The following is a 25,080-nucleotide window of genomic DNA, read 5'->3' on the forward strand; positions in this document are numbered from 1 at the left end:
GAGACCCTCCCTCCCAGGTGGCAGTCGGGGATTTGAGGCCACCCTCTTGGCACAGGGCCACCCGTGCCCCCAGCTGCCCTCTCCTGACAACACTCCCTCTTTCACAGACCTGCCTCCCGGATACACGTGCCCTGTGGCCAGCTCGGGCTTCTCCCTGTCCCCCAGCGTGCACTCTCCTGACCTCTCGGACCCCAAAACTATGCAAACTGCAGCTCCCAGGGTCCAGCCTGAGCCAGCGAGGACGTTACTACCCGGGGAGCTGCCCCCCCGAAGCCCCCAGAGCCCACAGGAGCCGGGGTTGCCCTTGGGGGCCAGGGAGGCCACCCAGGACCTTGCCGCCACCCCCCACCCTGCCGAGCGGGGACCCTTGGGGAAGGCAGCAGACCTCAGCCCACTGGAGGGGCTTCGAGAACTGCGATGTGGGGCCCTCCTCGAGGGAGGGGGCCCCGAGGCCATCGGCCAGGCTCATTCTACTCAGGGAGGGGCTGCAGAGGAGGGGGCTGCGGTGGAGAGGGGCACGGAGGTGGGGCCAGGGCCTTCATCGGGGGCCAGCGCCCCGGCCCCGCAGCAGCCGAAGAGTCCAGGTGCCCTCAGTGAGGCCAGGCCGGGCAATTGGCAGGCCCCCAGGGAAGCAAAGCCGGAAGAGGGGGCTGAGTATCAGGAGGTCGAGCTGCAGGAGGAGGAGGGCCGGGGGCCAGCTTCCAAGAACAGCCACCTGCCCAGGGCACTCCCGGGCCTGGACGCCCTGGTGGCCGCCACCATCGACCTGGGGGACCTGCCAGGTGTCAGCCCGCCGGACCCACAGCTTGCCGCTGCCCCTGGGCCCCCACGCACAGCCCCCTCGCCCTGTAGCTCAGGGATTCATGGAATTGCCCTGCTCAGCGAGCTGGCCGACCTGGAGATCCAGCAGCAAAGGAGGGAGCCCACCTTGCGAGGTAAGCACCACCCTGTGAACGCTCTGGAAGCTGGACCCTCGGGGCCAGGACTGCACCCTGACCGTGCTTTCAGAAGGACAGAGTCTGGGTCAGCATGCCCCGTGTATGTTGCAGTGTCCACAGCGCCCCGTGGGGGCCTTACAGTTGTCCCCATACGCTGTCCCCCGGTCACATTACGAGGAAGCCAAGACCCTCGGGGGATGAGGTGGCTGAACTGGGGCCTTGCCTCCGGGAAGGCAGAGGAAAGCCTGTGTGGCTCCTGGCCCGAGGCCTGCCAGGTCTTCGCTTAGGACGCACCGGCTGTTGCCTCCCAGGCCCAGGGGAAGTGGTCCAAGACTGACCACGTGTCCCCCGCAATGTCACCAGGGCCGGGGTGCCGGTCCTTCCTGTCCCGGGGCGGAATGCAGGTTGAGATGCTTCTGGGCTCCCGGCCCCAGAGGGGCCCCAGGGTGCGGGCACAGGGCCTGGTGCCACCCCATGGTGAGCCCTGGACTGGAGCCCGTGGGGACCCCACACAGGCTAGCCGGGGTAGTCGCCCCAGAGGGGCCCCCTGAGGAAACCCTCGCGCGGGAGCACCCCCAGCCAGGCATCGTGCGCGCTGATATTTATAGACAGAGCCCAACAGAGTTCTCTCAGCTTGCCCACTTGTTTTCCTGACGCATAAAGTGCTCTGCTGCCAGCCACAGGCGCCTTTTGTGCTCTTTGGAGATAAAGCAAATGTTCTCGTAAAGTTAATTTCCCCAGAGGCCTCTGTGTCACTCTTCCTGCCCACCTAGACGGGCCCACCGCTGTGCCGAGGGCAGTTTGCTGGGGAGCACCCACCGTGGACTCCCAGCTGGACCCCAGGAGGGCCTAAGTTAGGGCTCCGGGCTGTAGGGTGAGGGGGGGAGCCCCGGGCCGGGGCCGGGCTGCCCAGACCCACCACGTGAGCGTGGCTGGCACGAAAGTGCCGAGCGGATGCTGGGCCCAGTGTGTGTGGCCACCCAGTCTGTGCATGTGAATGCCTGCTGGACCGCGGCCCATTCATTGAAAGAACGCTCACGTGGAGACCACGTGAGTCCCCTGTGGGCGTTGCAACTGCAGCCCAGGCCAGGCGCCTCAGTCGCTGGGGTGTGTGGACCAAGGAAGATGCATGGCCAGGTCGCCACTCCACCCGCCCCTCCTGGAGCCCCCAGGCCCTCACCCTCCTCTCCTGGAACCCGCAGGCCCCCACCTTCCCCTCCTGGAGCACTCAGGCCCCCACCCTCCCTTCCTGGAACCCCCAGACCCCCACCCTCCCCTCCTGGAGCACTCAGGCCCCCACCCTCCCCTCCTGGAACCCCCCGGCCCTCACCCTCCCCTCCTGGAACCACCAGGCCCCCACCCTCCCCTCTTGGAGCACCCAGGCCCCCACTCTCCCCTCCTGGAACCCCCAGACCTCCACCCTCCCCTTTTGGAGCACCCAGGCCCCATCCTGTCCTCTGTCCCAGTTAACTGGCCAGTCTGTGCACTCTCAGATCCGGAGCTGTTCCCTATGAGCACAATGACCGCCTTGCCTGAAACGAATTAGGAGATTGGCTGTGATCTCAGATGAGCAGCAAGATTCACAGAGGGAGAGAGTGGGAGAAGTATGTCCCAGAAGCAGGGGTCCCGAGGGACAGCAGAGCCTCCTGTCCCTTCCTCCCCAGAAGGGACCCCCTGAACCCCCTCCAGGCCGGGCACGGGATTTGGTGGAAGGCCCCTGGGACGCAGGGACGAGGAGGTCGGCAGGTTTGCAGCCGAGTTGTGGTGGGGCAGGAGTTCAAACCCCAGGCCATTTGCTCAAGGGCAACCTCACTGACCTGGGTGCTCAGAGCCCCTCAGCCCCACCCGGAAGACCTCAGCTGCAGGACCCTTGGCCTGCCCCCACCTGGGCTCAAGTTGGGGGCGGGGGGCTCAGTGGGGGCACTGCCTGGCCCTCAGACCTCCGCACCAGATGCAGGGACTTGAGCCCCAGACTGAGCCCTGGGGTGGGAGAAGGGCGGGGAGTCAGACCCTGTGTCTGCCTGGCCTTGGATGGGAGGTCTGTACCCAGGAGCCCAGCTCTGAGACACCAGAACATCCCGCCCTTGGAGAGCCACCTGAGCCTCCCTCCCACCCTGGATGTTTGGGGAGCCCAGGCCCTGTCCGTCCCCGAGTGTGGATGCCCCTTTCCTCCTGAGTGAGCCTGAGACCCAGGTCTGCAAAGCTGCGGCTTGTCTGGGTAGCCTGGCCCCAGGCCCTTCCGGGGACAGGAGTTAGAGACACCCCAGGGCACGGGGTGGGGCTGTCTCTCTCTCCACAGCCCCCAGGGCTGCAGAGCTTTGCAGGGTGTTGTTTGAAGCCAAGAAAAGCCCTCCCCGCCTCGTCTCCCACCCCCCCCACCTACCCCCGCCTCGTCTCCCACCCCCCCCGCCAGGCTCACCCACGCGATTGTACCGGCTCAGCAGGCTCAGCCTGAGGACCGGGGCCGGGCCGGCCGGACAGGGGAGCAAAGGAGCTTCCTGGTGACCACAGTGACCCCAACAGATAGGACACTGTGTGGGACTTGTCGCTGAAGTAGGGCTTCCGGACAGCCCTGCCCTGGCTTCTAGAGGGAAGAGCAGCCCACGCCCTAGGAGGAGAGAGCCCCTTAGCCTCCCGCTCCGGGGCCACCCAACACGGCCTCCCTGTGGCCTCAGCTCAGAACCGGCGTCCAGAAGTTTCAGCTCCTGGCACCCGCCTCGCCGCCTTGTCCCACCCTGATGGCCGCGGCCCCCCTTTGCGGTTAACGAGTATTTCGCAGGGAGGTGCTTAGAAGCAGTTCTCCCTGCCTCTTCACGCGTTCTCTCCGTGCATTTTACCTGTTTGTGGCAGGGTGACTCGCGGATTCTTACTCTCTTTGGTCGGTTGTAATCTGCACTCTCGCTATTTAACCGGAGGATTGGAGCTGTGTCAGATTCGGCCCCTGCAGCTGGCCCATGTGCCCGCCGCCGTGTCCCCCTCACCTTCTGAGCACCTCCTGTGTTCCTGGCTGACCACACACCGCCCCCGCCCCTGGAAACAGCCATTTCTCCCAGGAGCCAGTCTCCTTTCCTGGGAGGTGGAATTAGAAGCCACGCTCAGGGTGTTAGATGTGCTCATTGCCCCTGGGGTATCGCTGCTCCCCGGCCACCTCGGAGGAGGTGTGTGTGCTGCAGGTCCTGAAAAGCACAACTGCCCGTGGACGGCTTTAGCCCCAGCAGCCGTCTGACCCCGCGGGGCTGCCCCTGGCCGGCTCCCCTTCCCCGGCTGTGGCTCCTCGTGGGAACAGCCTGCCCACGGGGACCCGACTCCCCACCTCCACCGCCACCCCGCCCCGTCCCGAGTCTCCGCTCCAGGCCTCACCCCTGGATGGACGCTGCCCTCCACTGGCTCAGCTCGGACCCTGCACTGGGCCGTTCCTCTCACCCCACTCTTCACGAATCTGGGAGGGGCAGGAAACGCACGGGCGCTTTCTGTTGAGGCCGAATAAGCCACAAGCCTCTATTGGATGGATTGGGCGCTTCCCCAACTGGCCTGGCCCACAGTAGCCGGGGGGGGACTCCTCCTCTCCCCGGAGCTGAGGCAGGGTGCTCGGTGCCTGACCCTGTGCCCATCTCGCTGTTTCCCACCACCTCACCCTGGTCCTTGGTCCTCGTGGCTGGGGGAGCCGGGCAGCCTGGAGGGTCTGGGCCGTACCAAGATGCAGGCGGACAAGAGACCCTGTGAGGGGCGGTACGTGCCCGCCTGCCGCACACACACACTGACCCTCGTGTCCCCCGCAGAGGAAAAGGACGTGCTGGCATTCGACCTGCAGCGCCTGGCCACGCTGGCCTCAGCCTGGTCCCTGGCGGAGGCCGCTAGCCTGGACAGCCCCTCCTCCTCTGCCCAGCCCCCCGCCGCCGACCCCTGCAGGGCTCCCGCACTCACCCCCCGCATGCAGATTCTGCAACGGAAGGACACCTGGACCCCCAAGACCAAGCCCGTGAGTGGGGGGAAGGGGGGGCCCGGTCGCCCCCGGCGCAACAACCCAAGGGGCACCCCGAGCGCCCACGCCGGCCGCCCCCGCCGTGGGGCCCCGCCTGGGCTCACAGGCCCCCGCGCCCCTGCCCGCCAGGTCTGCCCCCTGAAGGCCGCCATCGACCGGCTGGACACGCAGGAGGTGGAGATGCGTGTCCAGCTGGCAGAGCTGCAGCGGCGCTACAAGGAGAAGCAGCGGGAGCTGGCTCGCCTCCAGCGCAGACACGACCACGAGTAGGGCCCCGGGCGGCAGCCGGGCGGGGCGTGCGCGGCAGGGGGCCGGGTGGGGGGCCCCCCCCCGCTGTGCGGGCCCGGGACCACTACCTCGGGGTCAGGGAGCCACCCCACGCACGCCCGGGCTGAGCTGGGCTGGAGGCTGGCGTCCAGGATGGCCCCCGGAGGCCGTGGGAGGAAGGCTGGTGCGTTGGGCCACGTGAGGGCCCAGCTCCCCGAGTGTCGGGGGGGCCTGCCCTGCCCCTGCAGCCCTCCGAGGCCAGCGCCCTCTGCTGAGCCCCTGTCAGGGGGGCCAGGGTGGGTGCAAGCCTCTGAGCACCCCCCACCCCCGTGGCCTGCAGGAGAGAGGAGAGCTCGCGCAGCCCCGCGAGGCGGGGGCCCGGCCGGCCGAGGAAGCGCAAGTACCCCAGCTTGCTGCCCGCCCTGCGTCCTGGGGGCCAGCTCCCCAGGGGCGACGGCAAGAAAGTCAAGTAAGTCCCGGTGCGTGGGCCGCCGTGGGGTGCCCCGGGCTGGGGGTGCGTGTGGCGGGGCTGGGGTGGGCCCAGGGTGCCCTCGACGCCCCTGTCCGCACGCTGCTGGCCCCCGCCCCCCCTTCAAGCTCCCGTGAGGACCCAGCTCCCCTCTCCCAGAGCTGTAGCCACGGACAGAGCCCGCTGCAGACCTCTCCCCTTCCCTCTGCCCCATGCTGGGCCCGGCGCGTGGCCACACCAGGTCCACACACCTGGCCGTGGCATCACCCCTGCCCGCGCCCGGCCCCCTCGGGTGCCAGGCGGCGTTGCGGAAAAGCCTCTCTGTCTGCACCGTGTAACGCCGTTGGTCACGCTGCGGTGCTGCGCACGCTGTCGGCGCAGTGTTATTATCCATTACCCGCCCGGCGCACTCGTTGGCACGCTCCCGGGCCGGGCATAATTGTCCTTCCCGGCTACAAATTGCCTCTCCCGGCAGACCTATTTGCATAAATCCAACGAGCTGCTCCAAACGCGATTGGCGAGCCTGCGTGCGCGCTGCATCAATCCTGATGATTTGGTAATAATAGTTAAATCGGCACTAAATGGTTCCTTCAATTAAGACAGAGGCAAAAAATTAATCTCAGGGCTTTATGTCACAAAACATTAGCAAATGCAGAGAAGGTTACAGGGAGGGGGGTTCGCATCGCCTGTGGGCGGTGGCGGGGATAGGCCATATGGCTGGGGGGGGGGGGGGGGGCGTTTCCCCGAGCTGCCCCTCCCCCCACTGCCCAGGTGTCCCCAGCCAGGGGACTCCCAGGCTCTCCCTTTGAGAACCAGCCAGCGCTGTCGGGGCCTCTGGCCAAGGTAGGGCCCACCGAGGCCAGAGTGTGGCCAGTGGCTGCGTCAGGGAGTCCTGGCGAGGCTGCCCCGAGCTGCCCTCAGGCCCCCGGCCCCGGAAACCCCGGCCTGGTACTTGGCATTACAACACTTCCTCCACCGACCCACGAAGCCCGGCCCTGGCTGGAGGGTAGCAGCCTCGGGACAAGGAAGGACGCACAGTCCAGGGCCCTCCCTCCTCAAGGATCCGGCTCCCTCCTGAATCCCAGGCTCTCCCCCGCTGCGGGCCGTGCCCTGCAGTGGTTGCCAGCAGCTGGGACCAGGCAGGAAGTGGAAGGGTGGGGGGGTGGGGGGTGGGGGCAGCCTCACTGCACAGCCGGCTTCCTGCCTGGTCCCCTCTCTGGGCGGGAAGGTGAAAGGTGATGTCTGTCCCCACAAAGCCAGGGTTCTCAGGCTCCGTCTGTGACTCATTTTCATTAACACCATGTGAGTGGGGGAGGGGGCAGGTGACAGGCCCAGCCCCACCCACACCTGTGGGACATGGGGAAACCGAGACTTGGTGTCAGTAGACTCCCAGCCCCCCACCCCCCCACCCCGGGATGTGGGTGCTGGGGTTCAGGCTCCCCTCCCTCAAGAACTGGGATTAAGAGCAGGTGTCTGAGCCCAGCAGTCAGGGTCCCAGGAGGCTGGGAGGCAGACCCTGGACAGGAGTGTCTCTGGCCACTGTGCCCCGACCTCTTTCTGGCAGTGGCGGAGAGGGAAGCAGGGGACCCCATTCTCAGGAGCCTCTCTAACACCGCCCTTGTTCCAAACCGTGGTGGCCGCTGGCCTTGGCACTCAACGAGGGCCAGTCCTGGGACCGGGACCGACCTCCCCCACCCTTGCAGAGAGCCGTAATAGTTCCCGTCCCTGTTTCCCAGGTGTGAAGACTGAGGCCACAGCTGGGACACACAGTGGTCCAGCTGGCCACAGAGCCCTGGCCCCTGAGCTTTAGGCCGCCCCTCCCCGGTCAGCGAGAGGACCGGCCAGCAGGCGGGCGGGCTGGGGCTCGGTGCTGGCTCGGCCTCCGGGCCGCCTGGCAGCACGGCGCGTGCTCCGAGGAGCCCGGCACAGGAGCGCAGCCTCATTCGGGAAAGGGCAGAGCAAGGACGGGGCCAGGGTGCCGAGGCGTGCCTGCAGCTGGCCCGTGCCCACCTGCACCCCCATGCCTCCAGGGCGGTGCGGTCCAGCCTGAGCCTGCTGTGTGCTGAGCTGCGGGGTGGCGAGGAGCCTGCGAGGAAGCAAACCCGCCTGGAGAGCAGCGTCTACGTGGGCCTGCAGCCGGCCTCTGCGGTGAGCACTGCAGCGGCCTCGCCCTGGGCTCTGGGGCTCGGTGAGCCTCGCGGCAGAGGCCGGCCCTGGGCCTGCAGGTGTGACTGGGGCTGGCAATGCTCACTCCAGCAGAAAGAAAAAGTGCACGGTGTTATAGGTCGCGGAGTCTTCAGCAGTGAACCCAGTGTCAGGTGCACCCCGTGTGCAGTGGGTGGCCTGGAGGCAGCTGTCACCCCGCCTGAGCGTGTTGTCACCTTGCCCGGCCCTCCCAGAACAGACACCCGGGCCCTCGACGTCCGTCCCCCAAGCTCAAGTAGGGTGGGCGGTCTGGGAGGTGCCGTGGAGCGGGGGATAGGGGTGCTGGGCTCCAGTGGCCGAGCCCCGTGCCCCCTGGGCCCCTTCAGAGGACGGGGGCCGAGGAAGTGCCACCTGTGAGCCGGCGCTGGCAGAGGGCAGGCTGAAGGCCGCAGGGCTGAGCGCAGCCACCGCCTTCCCGTTCACAGGAAAAGGTCCGGTGCAAGAGAAGCAGCGGTCAGGGCGAGCTGGCGTCTGCCATGGCCCACAAGGTGGCCCAGCTGAAGCCGAAAGTGAAGAGCAAGGGGCTGCCTGCCGGCCTCAGCCCCTTCAGGCGGAAGGAGGCCGCCCCAGGGGGACGCATCCGGAAGAAGCTGTCCAGAGCCAAGAGCACCAAGGTGCCGGGGGCCGCCCGGCACACGCAGCCGGATGGCGGTGGCGGCGGCAGGGAGACGCCCAAGTTCCCAGCCCAGTCGGCGGTGGCCCCGGCACACGAGGCAGGCGAGTGGGTCCGAGGGCCGCAGCCGGGACCGCCGGGCCCGGACGGCCATCAGAGCCAGGTGGCGGCTTGTGGAGTGTGGGGGACCCGGGGACAGCCTCCCCGCTGGGGCAGCCGGGGAAGGAGACCCTGCCCCGCGGCTCCCTGTGGGGCCACGAGAGCCACGGGAAAGAAAGAGGCCTCTGGATGCATCCCGGAAAGGGGGCTAAAAATAGCCCCTCTGCCGGCTGGAGGCGGCTTTCCTGCAGGCTGATCTGGAGGGGTTATCTGGCCTCCAGCAGGCACACGTGTCCAGAGACAGGAGCCTGGAGAACTAGGTGCTTCCTCCCCACCAGGCCTCGCCCCGCCTGCACCCAGCTCGCGCCTGAGAACAAAGGGAGGGCGAGAGGAAGCAGGAAGCAGGAGGGCAGTAAGGGGCCGGAGCTGCCCTGAGGAGGGGGATCCCCAGGCCCGCGGGCTGGCGCCCCACTGCCCAGGGCGTAAGAGAGGAAAATGGAGACAGGGAAAGGAAGGTCAGAGAGGGGCTCCCCCCCTAACCTGTGCTCGTCCACACACCCTCAGCGGGAGACCGGCCCAGGTGCCTGTCCCTCCCCACCCCTGCCCCCCAGCCCATCCACGTGCACGCAGGTGGACAGATCCCCCGCCCCCAAAATGGCACGGCCGTGACACCAAGTCATCTGGACGCTCTGCCTTCCCCAGGCGCCGGCTATGACAGCGAGAACGGCATAGATTTCTTGGCGACAGAGGCACCCCCCAAGGAGCCCGGGCTGGCGCTGCCTGGGGGGGCCAGTGTGGCCGTGCTGGGGCCCTCACCCTCTTCCGTGGTCAAGATGGAGGCCAACCAGAAGGCCAAGAAGAAGAAGGAGAGGCAGGGCTTACTAGGTAACGAGGAGGCCAGGGCGGGCTGGGGCCAGCCTGGCGGCTGGGGGCCCAGCACCCGGGACGCCTGTGACGGCCGCCCTCTCCCCGCACAGGGGCCTGCCGCCTGTCCAGCCCAGAGAGCGAGGTCAAGGTCAAGAGGCGCACGGTGAAGGCCAAGGTGGGCACCAAGCTGGAGCGGGCCCCAGGACGCAGGCCCCCAGGCGCACCAGGCAAAAAGAAAGCCAAGGGCAAGGCCAAAGGTGGCCTGCGGGCGGAGCCGGGGACCACCCCCAGCAGGGACACCCTCTTCAGCCCCGCCCGCGCCTTCACCTGCCGTGAGGAGGGCAGCAAGCTGGCCAGCGAGCGCCTCAAGAGGGCCACACGCAAGAGCACAATCCTCCAGCCGGGACTGCGGGTAGGCTCTGCGGGCACCCCTGCTACGGGGCACCCCGGCCGGCCTGGGCTCCGCGGGCGGGCGTCAGATACAGAAGGAGCTCCCACCCTGTCCCCCTTGCCCGCTCATGTGGCCCGCCCGGGGGTGATCCTGCCCCGCGCCCCTGAACTCACACTCCGGGTCAGCCTGCACCACGCCCGGCAGTGGCTGTGAGCAGGGAGGCTGGGGCCCCCCTCACCGTGGTTCCTTCCCTCCCGCCCCGAACAGCGGAAGAACGGGGCCCTGTCCATCGCCCTGTCGCCACGCAACGCCAAGGCCATCCTGGGGAAGGGCAGGAAGGTGGGCAAGGTGAAAAGCAAGGCTGTCGGCAAGCAGGTAGCGTCCCCACCCCCCCGGGCACCCAGTCGGGGTTGCAGACCTCTCCCGCCCCCACCTCCAGAGGGAGTTGACCCCTCTGGCCCCCCAGGGCAAGGGCCGGGCAGTGAGTCGGCTGCTGGAGAGCTTTGCTGTGGAAGACGACTTTGCGTTTGACGACAACGGCAGCTTTGAGGAGGAGGAGGAGGAAGAGGAGGAGGACGAAGTGGAGGAAGAGCCGGCTGGGGCCAGCGGTCCTCTGAGCGCGGAGCAGAGCGCCGCCCTGGGTGAGTGGCCGGGAGGCAGCCCCGGGGGTGGGGGCGGGGCCGGCGCTGACAGCCTGTCCCCTCAGCTGGCTCGTGCACCATCCACAAGGAGGATCTGCAGGACGGGCTGCCCGTGCTCATTCCCAAGGAGGACAGTCTGCTGTACGCGGGCAGCGTCAGGACCCTGCAGCCCCCCGACATGTGAGGCCCGGGTGCGGGGAGGGAGGGCGGCAGGCCTGGGCCAGGGTGGGCGACGCGGCCGGCAGGCCCCTCTCACGCTCCACGCCCCCCTCGCCCCTCAGCTACAGCATCGTCATCGAGGGCGAGAGAGGCAACAGGCAGAGGATCTACTCGCTGGAGCAGCTGCTGCAGGAGGCGGTGAGGGGACGGCCCCCATTGGACCCGCCGCCCCGGGGAGGTGGGCCTGGCTGCACCCGCCCCTCCTGGGCCCCCTCCCCCGCAGCCTCTCCCCCGCCCACTCACACCCCCCCCCCCAACCGGTCCTCCAGGTGCTGGATGTCCGGCCACAGTCCAGCCGCTACCTCCCACCCGGCACGAGGGTCTGTGCCTACTGGAGCCAGAAGTCACGTTGCCTGTATCCAGGCAACGTGGTCCGAGGTAAGCCCCCCGAATTCCCCACGAGGCCGCCAGCAGCCCCCCATCCAGGCAGGAGATGTGGAGCCCCCCGGGGCGGGCAGGTGGGTGAGCCAGCGGGCAGTGCCCCAGGCGGGGGTGCTGGACGGTGGTGCTGTGGCCGCTCAGGCCGGGCGGCGGGAGGCGGCGAGGTGGGGGGGGGGGGGGGCGTCTGTTTCCTGGCTGCTGGGGCGGCGCCAAGGTCGACCGTGACGGGGCCCTCGTCCCCAGGTGCCTGCAGTGACGAGGAAGGGGACCTGGACTCCGTGGTCGTGGAGTTTGATGACGGGGACACCGGCCACATCGCCATCTCCAACATCAGGCTGCTGCCTCCGGACTTCAAAATCCAGTGTGAGTGCCGGGGCCGCGGGGGTGGGGCCTCCCTGCGGAGCCAGCGCCCGGGTCTGGAGGCCCAGCGCTGAGGCCGCGCGTCCGCTCCGCAGGCACCGAGCCCTCGCCCGCCCTGCTGGTGTCCGGCAGCTGCCGGAGGACCAAGAAAGCCTCCTTCGAGGCCCCTCCCCCCGGCGAGACCCCCGCCCCCAGCCTGTCTCCCAAGGCGCACGAAGGCCCCGAAGCCTCCAAGCCCCCGGGGAAGAAATCCGTCGGCAAAGACAAAGCTGGTACTCGTGGGACCACCCAGAACCCTGGCGTGGGGGTCCCCCTCCGGGTGTGGGGGACCGGGAGGCACGGGGCCGGGGAGGGGGAGGGTGGAGCCGGGGGGGGGGGGGGGGGGGGGCCCTGACTCTACCCGGCCTCCCCCCAGGCAAAGCGGAGCTCCTGACCTCAGGCGCCAAGCCCCCGCCCGCCGCCCCCGCCGCCGGGGCCTCGGACCACTTCCTGGGCCGCCGGGGCAGCCCGCTGCTGAGCTGGTCGGCGGTGGCGCAGACAAAGCGGAAGGCGGCGGCGGCCGCGGCGGGCGGCAAGGGGCCCGGCGTGCTGCAGAATCTCTTCCAGCTCAACGGCAGCGCGAAGAAGCTCCGGGCCCGGGAGGCGCTGTTCCCCGTGCACAGCGTGGCCGCGCCCGTGTTCGGCAACGGTTTCCGGGCCGACTCCTTCAGCAGCCTGGCCAGCTCGTACGCGCCCTTCGTCGGCGGGGCCGGGCCGGGCCTGCCCGGGGGCGCCCACAAGCTGCTGCGGGCCAAGAAGGCCGAGCGGGCAGAGGCCGAGAAGGGCGCGCGGCGGCGGGCGGGCGGCGAGTTCCTGGTCAAGCTGGACCACGAGGGCGTGACCTCCCCCAAGAACAAGAACTGCAAGGCGCTGCTCATGGGTGACAAGGACCTCGGGCCCAAGCTGGGGCGGCCCCTGCCCAGCCCCAGCTACGCGCACCCGGCCCTCGTGGGCAAGGACAGGAAGGGGCGGGCGCCCGTGCACCCGCTGCCCATGGGGCTGGCGCTGCGCAAGTTCGCGGGCCAGGCGGAGTTCCCGCTGCCTTGCGACAGCGACTGTCACAGCTCCTACTCGGACGACGAGGAGGACGGGCCCGGGCTGGCCCCCGGCGTGCCCTCCCGCTTCCTCGCCCGCCTGTCCGTGTCGTCCTCCTCCTCAGGCTCCACCACCTCCTCCTCCTCGGGCTCCCTGTCCACCTCCAGCCTCTGCTCCTCGGACGACGAGGGCTCGTCCTACAGCTCGGACGACGAGGACCCGGCGCTGCTCCTGCAGACCTGCCTCACCCACCCCGTGCCCGCCCTCCTGGCCCAGCCCGAGGCCTTGCGCTCCAAGGGGGGCGGGCCCCACGCGCACGCGCATGCGCAGCGCTGCTTCCTGTCCAGGGCCGCGGTGGCCGGCGGGGGCGCGGGCACCGGCCCGAGCGGCGGCAAGTCCAAGCTCAAGCGCAAGGAGGCCCTGAGCTTCTCCAAAGCCAAAGAGCTTTCCCGGAGGCAGCGGCTGCCCTCCGTGGAAAACCGGCCAAAGATCTCAGCCTTCCTGCCTGCCCGGCAGCTCTGGAAGTGGTCGGGGAACCCCACGCAGGTAGGTGGGCCCGTCTCCCGGCCCGGGAGGGAGGGGGAGGGGGAGGGCCGCGAGGAGCCCCTGGTGCCCAGGAGGCCGGCCTGCTCCCTCTCTCGCTTCTTTCTTTGGGTTGTCCTATTTAATGTCGACCAAACAAAAAGAAAGAAAGAAAATCAAAGGAAAACGAGGAAAGAGAAAACCTTGCCACCTGATGGGACAAGGCAGATGACCACGGCCACTATGTCCCCTCCAAGTCTTTGTCTCTGCCTGTAAGATCGTGTACAGGATGTTTGCACTGGGGCAGACAGCCTGTTTTTGTTATTGTTGTTTTTAATGTTTATCTTTGAGAGAGAGAGAGAGAGAGAGAGAGAGAGAGAGAGACAGCAAGCAGGGGAGGGGCAGAGAGAGAGGGAGACACAGAATCCGAAGCAGGCTCCAGGCCCCGAGCTGTTGGCACCGAGCCTGACGCGGGGCTCAAACCCACGAACCGTGAGATCATGACCTGAGCAGAAGTCGGACGCCCAGCCGACTGAGCCCCCCCAGGCGCCCCAGCCTGTGTTTTGTTTCTCGAGCGGCAGGTCCACTTGGTTGCGCGTCTTTCCGTGTCCGTAAACAACACAGGCAGCTCTGAGCGTTTTGAGCACCTCGAGCACCTCATTGCATGGACGCGAACGTTGTTCTTTGCCGACACTCCACGTGTGGACGTTCGGTTGTCCGGGGCGTTTTGTCCTTGCAAACGTGTGTGCACCGGACGCCTCGTGCTCTCTCCCCACCCCACCCTGCCCCAGGTCCACTGTTCCTTTATAGTCAGTTTGGATCTTGACATCCTGACCGGTGGGCAGGGTAGGTCTGGGTGTGGCCACCTCGTCCTGGACCTCTGGCTGTGCTGGCCTTCCTCCAGCCGCCACAGTGCCCCGCGTGGACCTGGGGTGCCCGTGCACACACGCTTGCACACACGACATGCCGTCTGTCCCTCCTGCGTATTCCCTCCCCTTGTGGGTGTGTCCCCGTCATTCTGTCCTGGCTGCCGCCTGGGCCCCCTCATTGCCCTCGGCCTCTGGTTGTGTCCCTGCAGAGGCGGGGCATGAAGGGGAAAGCCAGGAAGCTGTTCTACAAGGCCATCGTCCGGGGCAAGGAGACGCTGCGCATCGGGGACTGTGCCGTCTTCCTGTCGGCCGGGCGGCCCAACCTGCCCTACATCGGCCGCATTGAGAGCATGTGGGAGTCCTGGGGCAGTAACATGGTGGTGAAGGTCAAGTGGTTCTACCACCCGGAGGAGACGAAGCTGGGGAAGCGGCAGAGTGACGGGAAGGTGAGAGAATGGGGGAGGGGGCGGTGCCCTGTAGGGCCCTGGGGCAGGAGAGCTCAGGGCAGGTGGGGAGCCTGTGGGGGGCCCTGGGGCAAGTGGGGAGCTTGGGAGGACTGGGCAACAGGGCAGCCTGAAGGGGGCCCGGGACAGGTGGGGGGCACGCAGGGGCCTGGGGGAATGGAGACCAGGTGGGGGGGGGGGGGGGTGGCAGCCAAAATGGGAGGAGTGGTCTCATTCATGAACACCCCCCTCCCCGTCCCCGACACCGCGGGGCCTCCCAGCCCAGGGCCACCACCGGGCCTCACAGGAAACGACACAGGGTCCCTCCCTGGCCTCCATGGCTCCCTGTGAAAGGGGTGGTGGTTTCACCGTGGGGGGCGCGCAGCCCCCCCACGGCCCGTACTTCCAGGCGGAACACACCCCCACCGCCCTCTGGTGTGCAGGAGCCCAGGTTTGCAGGCGGTGGGCACGGTCCACAGGCTGACCGAGCAGCCCTCCCCTGGGGGCGCGAGGCCCCGGTCCCAGCGCTCCTGCCCGCCCCCCCTCCTCCCCCAGAACGCGCTGTACCAGTCCTGCCACGAGGACGAGAACGACGTGCAGACCATCTCCCACAAGTGCCAGGTCGTGGGGCGGGAGCAGTACGAGCAAATGACACGGAGCCGGAAGTGCCAGGACCAGGACCGGCGGGACCTCTACTACCTGGCGGGCACCTATGACCCCACCACGGGCCGGCTGGTGGCAGCCGACGGGGCGCCCATCCTGTGTTGAGCCCGGCTGCGTGGGCAGAGCCGGGGAGCCCCCCCCCCCCCAACGCCGCAGCCAGGAGCAAATATGCAACCCCCCCGACCCCGCGGCGGGCGCCGGCTTCGCATCACTGTCCCTGGCGAGCGGGCGCTCCCGCGTGCGGCCCGTCCCGTCCGGAGAGTCGTCCAGCCTGGGCCGGCCCAGCCGGCGCCCCGGATCCCCATCGGCCGTTCCCGAGAGATTAGAATCCAAGCCATATTTTCCCTAGTACCTCCGACTGTCTCCCACCAGGGAAAGCAGAAATCAGGTGTGTTGTCTATTTATTTCTCTGTGTAAATATTGTATTTCTGCGGGAAGTTTTATGGAAAAAAATAGTGGAAAAGGATTTTTTTCCCCACACGCGTGACAAGGGTGTATGTGCATGTGTGTGTGTGCGTGTGCGTGTGTGTGTGGGTGTGTGTCTAGGCTTTGTTCTGGGGGGTTTTCGTTGAAAATGCACTGTTTTGCTCAGCCTGGCTGAGTTCCGACAGGGGCGTCTGTGGCGACAGAGGCAGCTGAGGGTGGGGGCGGCCACAGGAGGGGGACCCTCGGGTACACCACCCATCTCGGGGGCTGAGATGGAAGTCACACTCGACTTTATTTCCTTTTAATCCACCTCCTAGGAAGACCGTATTGGGGGGCGGGGGAGGGGAGGAGGGCGATGGTGAGGGTCCCTGGGGAGAGAAGGGATTCCAGAAGCTGAGATAAAAATCAGGATCAGCGGGTCCCCCAGCCCGGGATCGTGACAGCAGCCATAAATGTATCTTACCTCTGTTAAAAACGAAACAAAAATGAACAAATATTTTTAAGTATCGATACGAAAAAGCGATGTTTTCATTTTATTTCCTGAATATTCCAAGTTCTTTCTGATTTCCGTTTTGATGGCCGGTTTGCCTAGCCTCCACTCAGAGCAGGGACGGGATTGGCCCCCACCAACTTACATGGAGGTTTCTGGGCCTTCTCTGTGGCCACTGGGAAGGCAGACAGCATGACCAGTTGGTGCCTGGGGTGCGGAGCGAGCAGGGGTCCCTCCTGCCCGCCCGAGCCCACACCCTAGCCAAGTGCAGGGAGCACCCCTCTGGGGCGCTCACCCCTCCACCCGGCGCTGGACGGGTGGCCCAGACTCTCGGCGCCACCCCAGGAGCCTCAGAACACTTGTCACCTCTTCACTTCTCCCGAGGCCAAGAGAGAGACAGGGCAAGCCAGATGCGGCCCAACCACCCTTGTCCCTGAAACGTACTGAGGGCCACATGTCCTCATGTGCCACCACACCCACTGGGAGCCCCAGGAAAGCCCCCCACGTTAGTCACTGTTCCTTAGGACGAGTTTTTGTGTGACCACAGACCTGCAGCCCAGGTCCCCGGGAAACATGGGGTGTCGGCAGGTGCCCGGCACCCCAACCCGGCCCCTCTCCGCCCCCTTCCTTTTCAGCCAGGAAACCATCCCGGCCCCACCTCCCACTCCTGGCTCCGTGGGAAGTGCAGGGGCAGGGAGGGGGGGGGGGCTCCCCTGCGTCCCGGCCTACCTCTCCCACCCCATTCTCCCCTTTGTCTCCGCACGAGTGCAATATTTCATTCCTGGCGGTCACCCGGGAGGCGGTGCCCGAGGGCCTGCTCGCGGCTGGAGAAGCAGAAGGCTGCCCGGAGGAGAAGACCTGCCCGGTGCCAGGGCGCCGAGTGGGGACAGCCCGGCCGCAAAAGTTCAAACCCCAGGCACCGAGCGAAGGAAACCCTTTTTCTTGGCCCTCGTGTCGATTCTCTGCCCTCCTCCCCCGCCTTCTCTTCCTCTTCTCTCTCCCTCTATCTGTGCGTGTGGGCGGTGCGGCCCTCCCTCTAACCGTGGTTAGACCTGGCGAAGCACGACTATTGTAAATGTGTAAACTAAGATGGTTGGATTTTTTTTTTCCAATGTAAACACTAAAAACAAACAAACAAAAAAAACAAAACACAAAGGTTTTATGAACAGCAAACTCTATGTAAAGGCATTTTAGTATTAAATTTTTTATTGATAACTTGCTTAAGAATAAATATATGAACTATTGTACAGGTGTTCAGTGGTCCGGAATCCTAACTGTGCCTCGGCGCCCGTGTGCACTTCGCACGGCAACTCCCTGGAGGCCCCGGAGTCTCGGGGGTCCCGGCGGACGTGCCCAAGCCCCACGTCCAGGCCCGGGCCAGGTCTGTCCCCACGTTAGCCAGAGCGGAGCCCCTGGGCACCGAGCCCCGCACACACGACAGGACCGTGCTACCAGTTTCTGGGGTGGCTTTGGCCTTCGTGACCCCCCAAGATGTAGGTTCCCCTCTTTACAGGTCTCACCAGAGCTGAGTCAGATTGTCCACGTGACCAGGGCAGGTGCCCCAGAAGAGAGGAGGGAGGGTCAGCCCCCACAGGGCACAGGGGGAAGGGTGGCCTCCAAAGCGCCGTGGCCAGCTGGGGGAGGGGTGCCGGCACACTGGAGAGCAGACACCCTCCTCAAGGAGAGCGTGAAGTTACTCGTTCAACAAACATTTTCCCAGCTGATGACTGTGTAGAGAGGCAATAAACAGTGCTCCAGATTGTTAAATGGAGAGCTGAAGTCCCCAGGTTGGAGGGTGTCAGGAAGAAGGGTACCTCTGGGGCAGGGAAGCCACCCCAACAAGCTCCTAGCTAGAGACAGCCCTGCCCACCGAGGTTGCAGGCCTGAGGTCTTTCCGGAACCCTGCCACCTAGCCGGAAAGGAGGCACACTCTGTTCTCCCCCCACCTTCAGGGTCCCTGGGGAGGGAGGTCCCAGCTGGGATTGGAGACCTCAGTGAGGGACTCAGACTAGGGCAGATCTGCAGAAGGAAGGTGAGTGCGGGGAGCGGGGCCGTGACCCAGACGCCTGCCCCCCGCCTCTGTGGGTATGTAACTCCCACATGTGCGTGCGTGCTTGGGTGCGCACACACACACACACAACCACCAACCACACTGGGGCCGCCCTCGGCCGGCCCTGCTGACAGCCTGCTCCCCTTTCTTGTTTCCTCCGCTGGACCAACTTGGCCAGAGAGGGCAGAGGGAACGTGACCCCTCTCCAGGGTGCAGGAGAAGGTTCAAGGCCGTGTGACCCGGCCAGGGCCCTGAGCACAGAGACGGGACGGAAGAGGCCCAGGAACTCTTCTGAGCCCACCAGGCGCAAGAGATTCGAGCCGAGTTCCTGAGCGGGAGGCCCCTGGCTGTGTAGAGCCGGGGCGGGGCGCAAACCTGTTCTGAGCGGCCCCAAACCAAACAGTCTGCGCCCCCGGAGCCAGCTGTGCCTGAAGGCGGGCACATTCTACCCCTAGACTCAGTCCGGGAATCAGGCCCCACTTTATGCAGGTCAGTTGGCGAGGTTCCAGCCGTGGCAGCCCGTGGCCCCAACTCTCCCAAGGGCTGCATCAGGAAGAGGGACAGAGAGGGCCCAGAGAAGACCGTAGAGGCCAGGCTGAGTGCTGGGACTTGATAGGACGGGGGCGGCAGCTCTGGGGGAAGGGGAGCCTGCTAACCTAGGGTTCTGGCTTAGGGAGCCTCTGTGGGCGGGGGAGGAGGGACCAGGGCGGGGCCAGAGGCTCAGGAGACCCCAGCCTCAGTACCTCCAGTACCTTTGGTTACGTGCGGCGGCGGCGGGAAGCGGGACCAGGGCCAGGGCAGGGAGGAAGGCCTGGGGCCCCCGAGCCAGCATTTGTAAGCGCACCGCCTCCTGCCCACACCAAGACCTGCCTGGCAGTGCAGGGCACGGGGGGTACGGTGTGGGGAGGTCAGCAGACACCAGAGGTCACAAGGGAAGCTATGGGGCAAGAGAGTGGGCAGGGGCCGGGGTGGGAGGGGTGACAAAATACAGAAAGGGCGGCACTGACTTGGGCCCAGGAGCTGGTGGGAAAGTTCTTCTTGCTGGCAGGGTGTGGGTTCGAGTCCTCCAGCCAGCACCGGCGCCAGCAGGGTGCATCGGCCAAGGTGGGGATGCCGGGCCCGCAGCCACAGCTCTCCGACACTGTGGGCCCTAAGAGAGGCCGACGGCCAAGGGCGAGAACAGCCGTGCGGCCAAGACAACCTCCCCCATGGACTACACGGTCAGCGCCAGGGCTGAGCCAGGCCTGGTAGCTCCAGCACTGAGCTCCCTGCTGCAGCCAGACCGACAGGGACATCCAAGGACACAAAGGAACCACCACCCCCGGAACCGTCAATGGGGGCTTCCTGGAAGAGGGGATAGGCCCTGGGCCGTCCTGGAGGAAGGGCAGGGCAGGCGGAAAGTAGCTGAGGAACACTGCCGGTGGCTGGGAGGCACGCGGGCCTGGTGCTGGAGCCAGAGTTCCGCACAGGCCAGGTCGTGACCCCAGCGCAGGATGGAGTCTCCCGGACAGCAGGACGCACCCGAGGCCGTAGGCAGAGGGTCCACAATCAGGTTGGGACCACTGCCTCTGCAGCCCTGGGTCAGGGTTAGAGGGGCCAGCCCAGCCCCGGGGAGGGGAAGGAGCTGGTGCCCAGAGAAAGGCCTGAGGTGGGGGCCAGGAGCACGGGGCCAGGCCAGGGACTCAGGGGGGTTGAGGGCGGGAAACCACGGGAGGGGAAGGGAGGGGGGGTTGCCACGGAACCGGGAACGTGGGCAGGTGACCTCAAGGACACAGCAAGTGGGGACCACCTCCTCCCATCCCCCAGCCCCTCCAGCTGCCTCCCTGTCGCCTCCCATTCCCCACCGTAACTCAAGGTGGCCCTTGCCTTCTAGAACCTCCTACCCCACAGAACAGGGCCCAAGTGAGGGAAGGGGGTGGACACGAGTGGAGCCCCGAGGGTTAAACGTGCAGGACTACACGTTGATCAAGACAAACGAGCCATTATGTGAAGCGTCGAAGCAGGATAAATGATGGCAGCAGGTGGGGGAGATCAATACAAGTGATGTTTTATCAGGCAGAAATGACAACCTGGCTGATCGCAATTCGTTTTTAATACCACAAACCAATTGGGGACGCGGGGCTAAAATTGTTTATGCCCCGGCCCCAGGGCTGGGTGGGAGCTGGTGTCAGACCCGGGCCGCAGACAGGTGAGAGGTTGGCTCCGCGGCCCGGCCGGCGAGGGGGCATCGGGCACACAGCCAGCTGTAGGCCGCGGGCCACAACGGCCCCTGCGAGAGGCAAGGAGCGACCTGCCTTGGGGACCCCGGGTACCAGCTAAGGAAGTGGACGGAGGTGGCACTGAGGAGAGTGCCCCTGAAAGGCTCCTTTGCTTCCCGCCGGGAGTCCAGGGGTCTCGGCCCCCTTGCTGCCACCCCGTCCCAGTCCCCAGGGCTCCCAGTGAACGCCAGCACATCTCCAAAGCTGCTTCTCCTCTAAAAGTCAGGCCTCCTGTGCCCTTCTCCGGGCACCTGACTCGGGCCCCCTGCTCAGACCCGGGATAGTGGCCGGTGACGAAAGCAGGGCCGCTCCGCGCACCAGCTCCAGGCAGACAGGCTGGGGGTCGCTAAAGGCTGAGTCCTCTCAGTGCCCACCACTGGCAGGGGCACCAAGAGGCCGGATGACTCGGGCCTCCAGAGAGGACGACAGATGGAGGTGGGCAGGATGAGGCGGCAGGGGTGAGCCTGGGCCTCAGAATACTCATCTGTAAAACAGGGTCCCTGACCCCTGCCCACCGGTGAGAGTAAGGTGAGGTTCACAAGAGGTGGCAGAAGGGATTTCTGGAGCCACATGCGGGCAGGGCCCTCCTCTGGGCCCCACACCGCTGCCCCAGGGAAAAAGGACAATGGCCGGGCCAGGGCTGGGCCCTTCACATGCCTAAGCACCCTGTCTCCTCATCCTCTGGCCAGCAGTGACAGGACTTGGGGTTGGGGACACACACCAGGACCCAGGCTGGACGCAGCGGAGCCAGACTCTACCCCCACCCAGCTTGAGGGCCCCGCTGTCCCTCACCTGGCGATTCCTCGGGGCCCAGGAAGGTGCCACAGCAAATCCACCAAGGGTCCCTGCGGCCTCCCCAGAGGCTCAGCCTAGGGATTCACAGGGGCTTCCCTGGGGGTGCATGGAGGGGGCTATACCCCCTTCTCTGACAAATGATCACAGAACCACCTAAGTGTCAGGGATGCACCCACCTGCCACCCCTGAAGGGTGCAGAAGGCCTGGTGGGGTCCCAAAGCCACCGGACAAGCCGCCCCCTCCCCACGCTAGTCTGGGATGCCATGGCCCCATGCAGCTCCCTGACCAGCCCCGAGGATGGCAGAAACATGGGGGCTGCAGCGACAAGTGCTCTGCGACAAACAGCACCAGAGGAAGACGAATGAGGCAACACCCAGGCCTCCGGGCCAGGTGAGCAGAGAAGCCTCCAGGGAGGAGGCTTCTGAGCAGAAGCCAGGGTAGGAGATGTCAAAGCCCCTTCTCTGCTGCCCCTCCTCCCTGCGCCGGGTGCCACGTCCCCGGGCCCCAGCTCCTGGGATCTGCCCTGTCGGGAGACTCACACTCTCAAGTGTCCAGTTGGACACAGGGCCGCACGGCGAGTCTCCGTCAGATCGGCGAGGGACCAGAACTCCAGGAGGATTCAGACGGATTGGGTGACTGTGGGCGGGCTGCACAGGGACCCCCTCCATCGCCCTCCTTACCGGGAGCCCAGACCAGCTCCCGTGAAACAAAAAGCAGTTGGTTACTCAAGGCATGGCAGATTTGGTCACACGTGGCCAGCCTGGCCAGGACGGCGAGAGGCCGCTGCAATCGTCAAGGCTGTAACTGGCTGGTGGGGTGGGGCGGGGCGGGCGGGGCGGGGGGGGGGGGGGGGGAGGCAGGCCCGCTGACCTGGCTGGACCCCAGACCCACTGTTCTGTAGTCTTGACACCCACCTCTGCAGAGCCTCCCAGCCCCAGCCCACACCCTTGGGAGTCCTGAGAGGGCCCAGTTCAGGCATAAAGGGGACGGGGCAGCCTCCAAACTGCCCCCGTTTGGCACGGTAGCGAGGGGATGGAGTCCGTGAGCCGAGTTCTCCAGCATTTACATCAGATGTAAATGTGTGAAGTTCAGACACGTGTTCTGACTCCATTCAGCCCACTCGCGTCCTGACAGCTGGGGAGAAGCCCTCCCAAACGAAACAGGAAGGAGCCGTGTCTGGATGGCACCCAAACACTTGCCCTGTTACTGCCTTGGCGGTGAGCTAACAGAGCGAGCTGCCTGCAGCCCAGAGAAGGGCTCGTAAGGAGCACACCACAAGGCCACGGGCACCTGACGCCACCGCAAACTCAGAACACTGTTTGCTTGGTTCCGCATTCCCCTGACATCGCCCCCCTTCTCTGGCTTAGTCACCCTGACTTTTCAGGTGCTCTCTTCATCACATGCTGCCCCAAATTCAGTCGGCGGGGGCCCTCTCCCATGGGCGTCTCCTGTCTGATTTTCCAGGGCTCCCGAGGCTGACTGCACCTGTCTGCAGGAAGAAAAGGCAAGGTACTCACCCAGCACCCAAGGTGTCCAAGGCCAATGCCTACGGTCCAGAAAAAAACCTTCACCGGCCTTGTCTCCCTAGACGGAGAGAGATAGCAGGCCCCTCCTTAGTGAGGCCAGGAAGTCCAGGTCAAGGAGCCCAAGGAAGGGAGCCCTCTTGCTCTGCTCCCAGGAAACCCAGCCCCCAGCTGAAAGTACTTCTAGGGACATGTCAGCAGCTTCCTTTAAGTGGTTTCATCCAAAGAAAAACATCCAAGCTGAAGCAGCTTTCAGAGGAGGGCAGAAGGAGGGGTTGGTGGGTGGGAACCACCTTCCATCCGCATCATCTCAGAAAATAGTGACGTGGAAGACAACCTCTGGGCCCGGGTCCCTGACCCTGGGGGAGGCTGGCCCTGAGACCAGTAGGAACCATGCTCTAGCTGAGCCTGCAGGCCGGGGCTCGGGCTCCAGATGGCAGCGGGGGTGGGCTAACCCCGAGCCCTGCCCGCAGCGATGGAAGGGTTCAGAGGCCTCCTCACAATTTGGTTTGCTGAGCGGGGAAAGTTAAAACCACCCTTTTTATTTGGGAGCCTTTGAACAAGTTTAAGATCTTGCCCCTTGTCAGGAAATCTGTTTTCACTTATAGGAAACAGACTTGGGGGCCGGCAGTGAGCAGGGCGAGCGTCGGGAGCCCCCGCACTGACAGGGTAATTGTATTTTTCACCGCCGCGCCCTTCAGCCGCCCCTCCGATGCTGGGCGAGGCACCCGGGGGCCGGGGCTCCCCACTGGACGCCCGCTGGCCGCCGGCTGGAAGCGGGTTTTGGGGGCTCACTACGGGAAGGGCGCGCGAGGCCGCCGCCAGGCACCAACCTGCGCGGCGACAACCTCCGCCTGAGCCTCCGGGGAGAGAGAGAGCGGGAAACGACGCCGCCCCAGGCCCGCGGAACTGAGAAAGTCCCGAGCCCTCGAAGGCCTCCCAGGGCCACCTGAACGCAGCCACGCGGGCCGCCATGCCTCCCCTCGCTCACATGACCCCAGCCGGGCCAATCAGGGTGCCTGGCCCCTCTGGCAAGGTGATTGGCTTCGGGTGGGCACGTGACCCAAGCTGAGCCAATCAGAGTCTGCCCCTCGGTTCGCAGGCCAGCCTCGGAGGCCAGCGAAGGCCTGCGTCAGCACCAGGTGGACCAGAGAGCTTGAGCTGGTGACCGACTTCCTGGGGGACCCAAGTGAAACCTGGGTCTCCTGGCTTCGTGCTGTGCTCAGGGAGGCCTGCGTACCTGACCCATGGGGGTCGGCAGATAAAAATACAGGACACCCAGTTTAATTCGACTTTCAGATAAACAAGGAATACCTTTTAGCGTAAGTATGGCCCGTGAAGTATTAGGGATATACTCATACTAAAAAATTATTCACTGTTCATCTAAAATTTTTATGTAAACTCTACCCCTCAGCGTGGGGCTCAAGCTCACGGCTGGAGATCAAGAGTCACAAGCTGTGGGGGCAGCTGGGTGGCTCAGTCAGTGAAGCATCTGACTTCTGCTCAGGTCATGATGTCGCAGTTCGTGAGTTTGAGTCCCACGTCGGGCTCTGTGCTGAAGCTCAGAGCCTGGAGCCTGCCTTGGAGTCTGTGTCTCCCTCTCTGTCTGCCCCTTCCCCGCTCACACTCCGTCTCTGTCTCTCAAAAATAAATAAATATTAAAAACATTAAAAAAAAGTCACAAGTTCTACTGACTGAGCCAGCCAGGCGCCCTTCACCTAAAATTTTAATTTACACGACATCCTGTATTTATTTGCTACTGCGGGGCAGTGGGTTGACCTTGAGACCCAACTGTCAAACTGGGCGCTCCCTTGCCCACCTGAGCATAAGCAGGTGCACCCAGCAGTTGTCCATCATGGAGCAGAAAGGGTGCCCACAGAAGACGCCGAGCAGGCCCTAAGGCACAGGAGGCCGCTGGAGCCGACTTCCTGCTGCAAACTCACGGCCTCTGTGAAGCCCCCTGATCTGCTGGCCGAGGAAGCAGCGTGGGCTCACCCGTGTGCCAACACCAGCCCCAAGGGGACCACGGTGCCATTACAGCCCTGCCTTACAGGACAGTCCTTCCAGAGGACATAACTTTACAGGACAGTCATCCCAGAGGCCCTGGATGTCCAAGGCCAAGGTCTACACAGAGTCCTGGGCAGTGTCTGACCATCTGGCCAGACGTGAGGGACTTGGAAAGAGCAAATGACTGACAGATGACTCAGGCAGGTTCAAGAAAGAGAGCGGACCGACATGGTGGACTGTGCCCAGAAGCGGGCACCTGCCTGCTCATGTGAATATCATCGGAGGCCCCGCTGCAGAAGAGCTAGTAATGGTCAGGCAGGCATGTGACCCGCCCCGGGGCTGCCTGCCAGCCCCCCCCCCCCCGCCCCGCCGTCAGTGGGCAGGCGGGAAGGATATGGACAAGGACCCCACCATGAACCTCTCCTCCCTGTAGCTGACCTGGGTCCCCTCGGACAAATACCCAGTTGTCAGCAACAACAAGAGACCTCAGATCCCAACTGTAATACCCTAGGGGACCAGGCAGCTGTG

At 65.5% G+C, this 25,080-nt stretch overlaps 1 protein-coding gene across 2 annotated transcripts in view; it reads left to right on the forward strand.

Moving 5' to 3' along the window:
* BAHCC1 (BAH domain and coiled-coil containing 1) overlaps positions 1-17,171 on the forward strand; it is a 63,050-nt gene extending 45,879 nt beyond the window's left edge. For both annotated transcript variants that reach the window (XM_086685552.1, XM_086685553.1), the window contains 18 exons: positions 108-935; positions 4,718-4,917; positions 5,050-5,186; positions 5,528-5,656; positions 7,687-7,804; positions 8,287-8,578; positions 9,276-9,458; positions 9,551-9,852; positions 10,099-10,206; positions 10,298-10,472; positions 10,538-10,652; positions 10,754-10,829; positions 10,961-11,069; positions 11,316-11,435; positions 11,528-11,704; positions 11,848-13,052; positions 14,107-14,343; positions 14,896-17,171. In XM_086685552.1, coding sequence (XP_086541678.1) covers positions 108-935; positions 4,718-4,917; positions 5,050-5,186; positions 5,528-5,656; positions 7,687-7,804; positions 8,287-8,578; positions 9,276-9,458; positions 9,551-9,852; positions 10,099-10,206; positions 10,298-10,472; positions 10,538-10,652; positions 10,754-10,829; positions 10,961-11,069; positions 11,316-11,435; positions 11,528-11,704; positions 11,848-13,052; positions 14,107-14,343; positions 14,896-15,108 — 4,724 coding nt within the window. In that variant the 3' untranslated portion in view covers positions 15,109-17,171. The remainder of the gene's footprint in view (positions 1-107; positions 936-4,717; positions 4,918-5,049; positions 5,187-5,527; positions 5,657-7,686; positions 7,805-8,286; positions 8,579-9,275; positions 9,459-9,550; positions 9,853-10,098; positions 10,207-10,297; positions 10,473-10,537; positions 10,653-10,753; positions 10,830-10,960; positions 11,070-11,315; positions 11,436-11,527; positions 11,705-11,847; positions 13,053-14,106; positions 14,344-14,895) is intronic.
* The last annotated feature ends 7,909 nt before the right edge of the window (positions 17,172-25,080 follow it).

The sequence above is a fragment of the Puma concolor genome, chromosome E1 (assembly GCF_028749965.1).
Source record: "Puma concolor isolate L17-30 chromosome E1, mPumCon1.1.hap2, whole genome shotgun sequence".
NCBI lineage: Eukaryota > Metazoa > Chordata > Mammalia > Carnivora > Felidae > Puma > Puma concolor.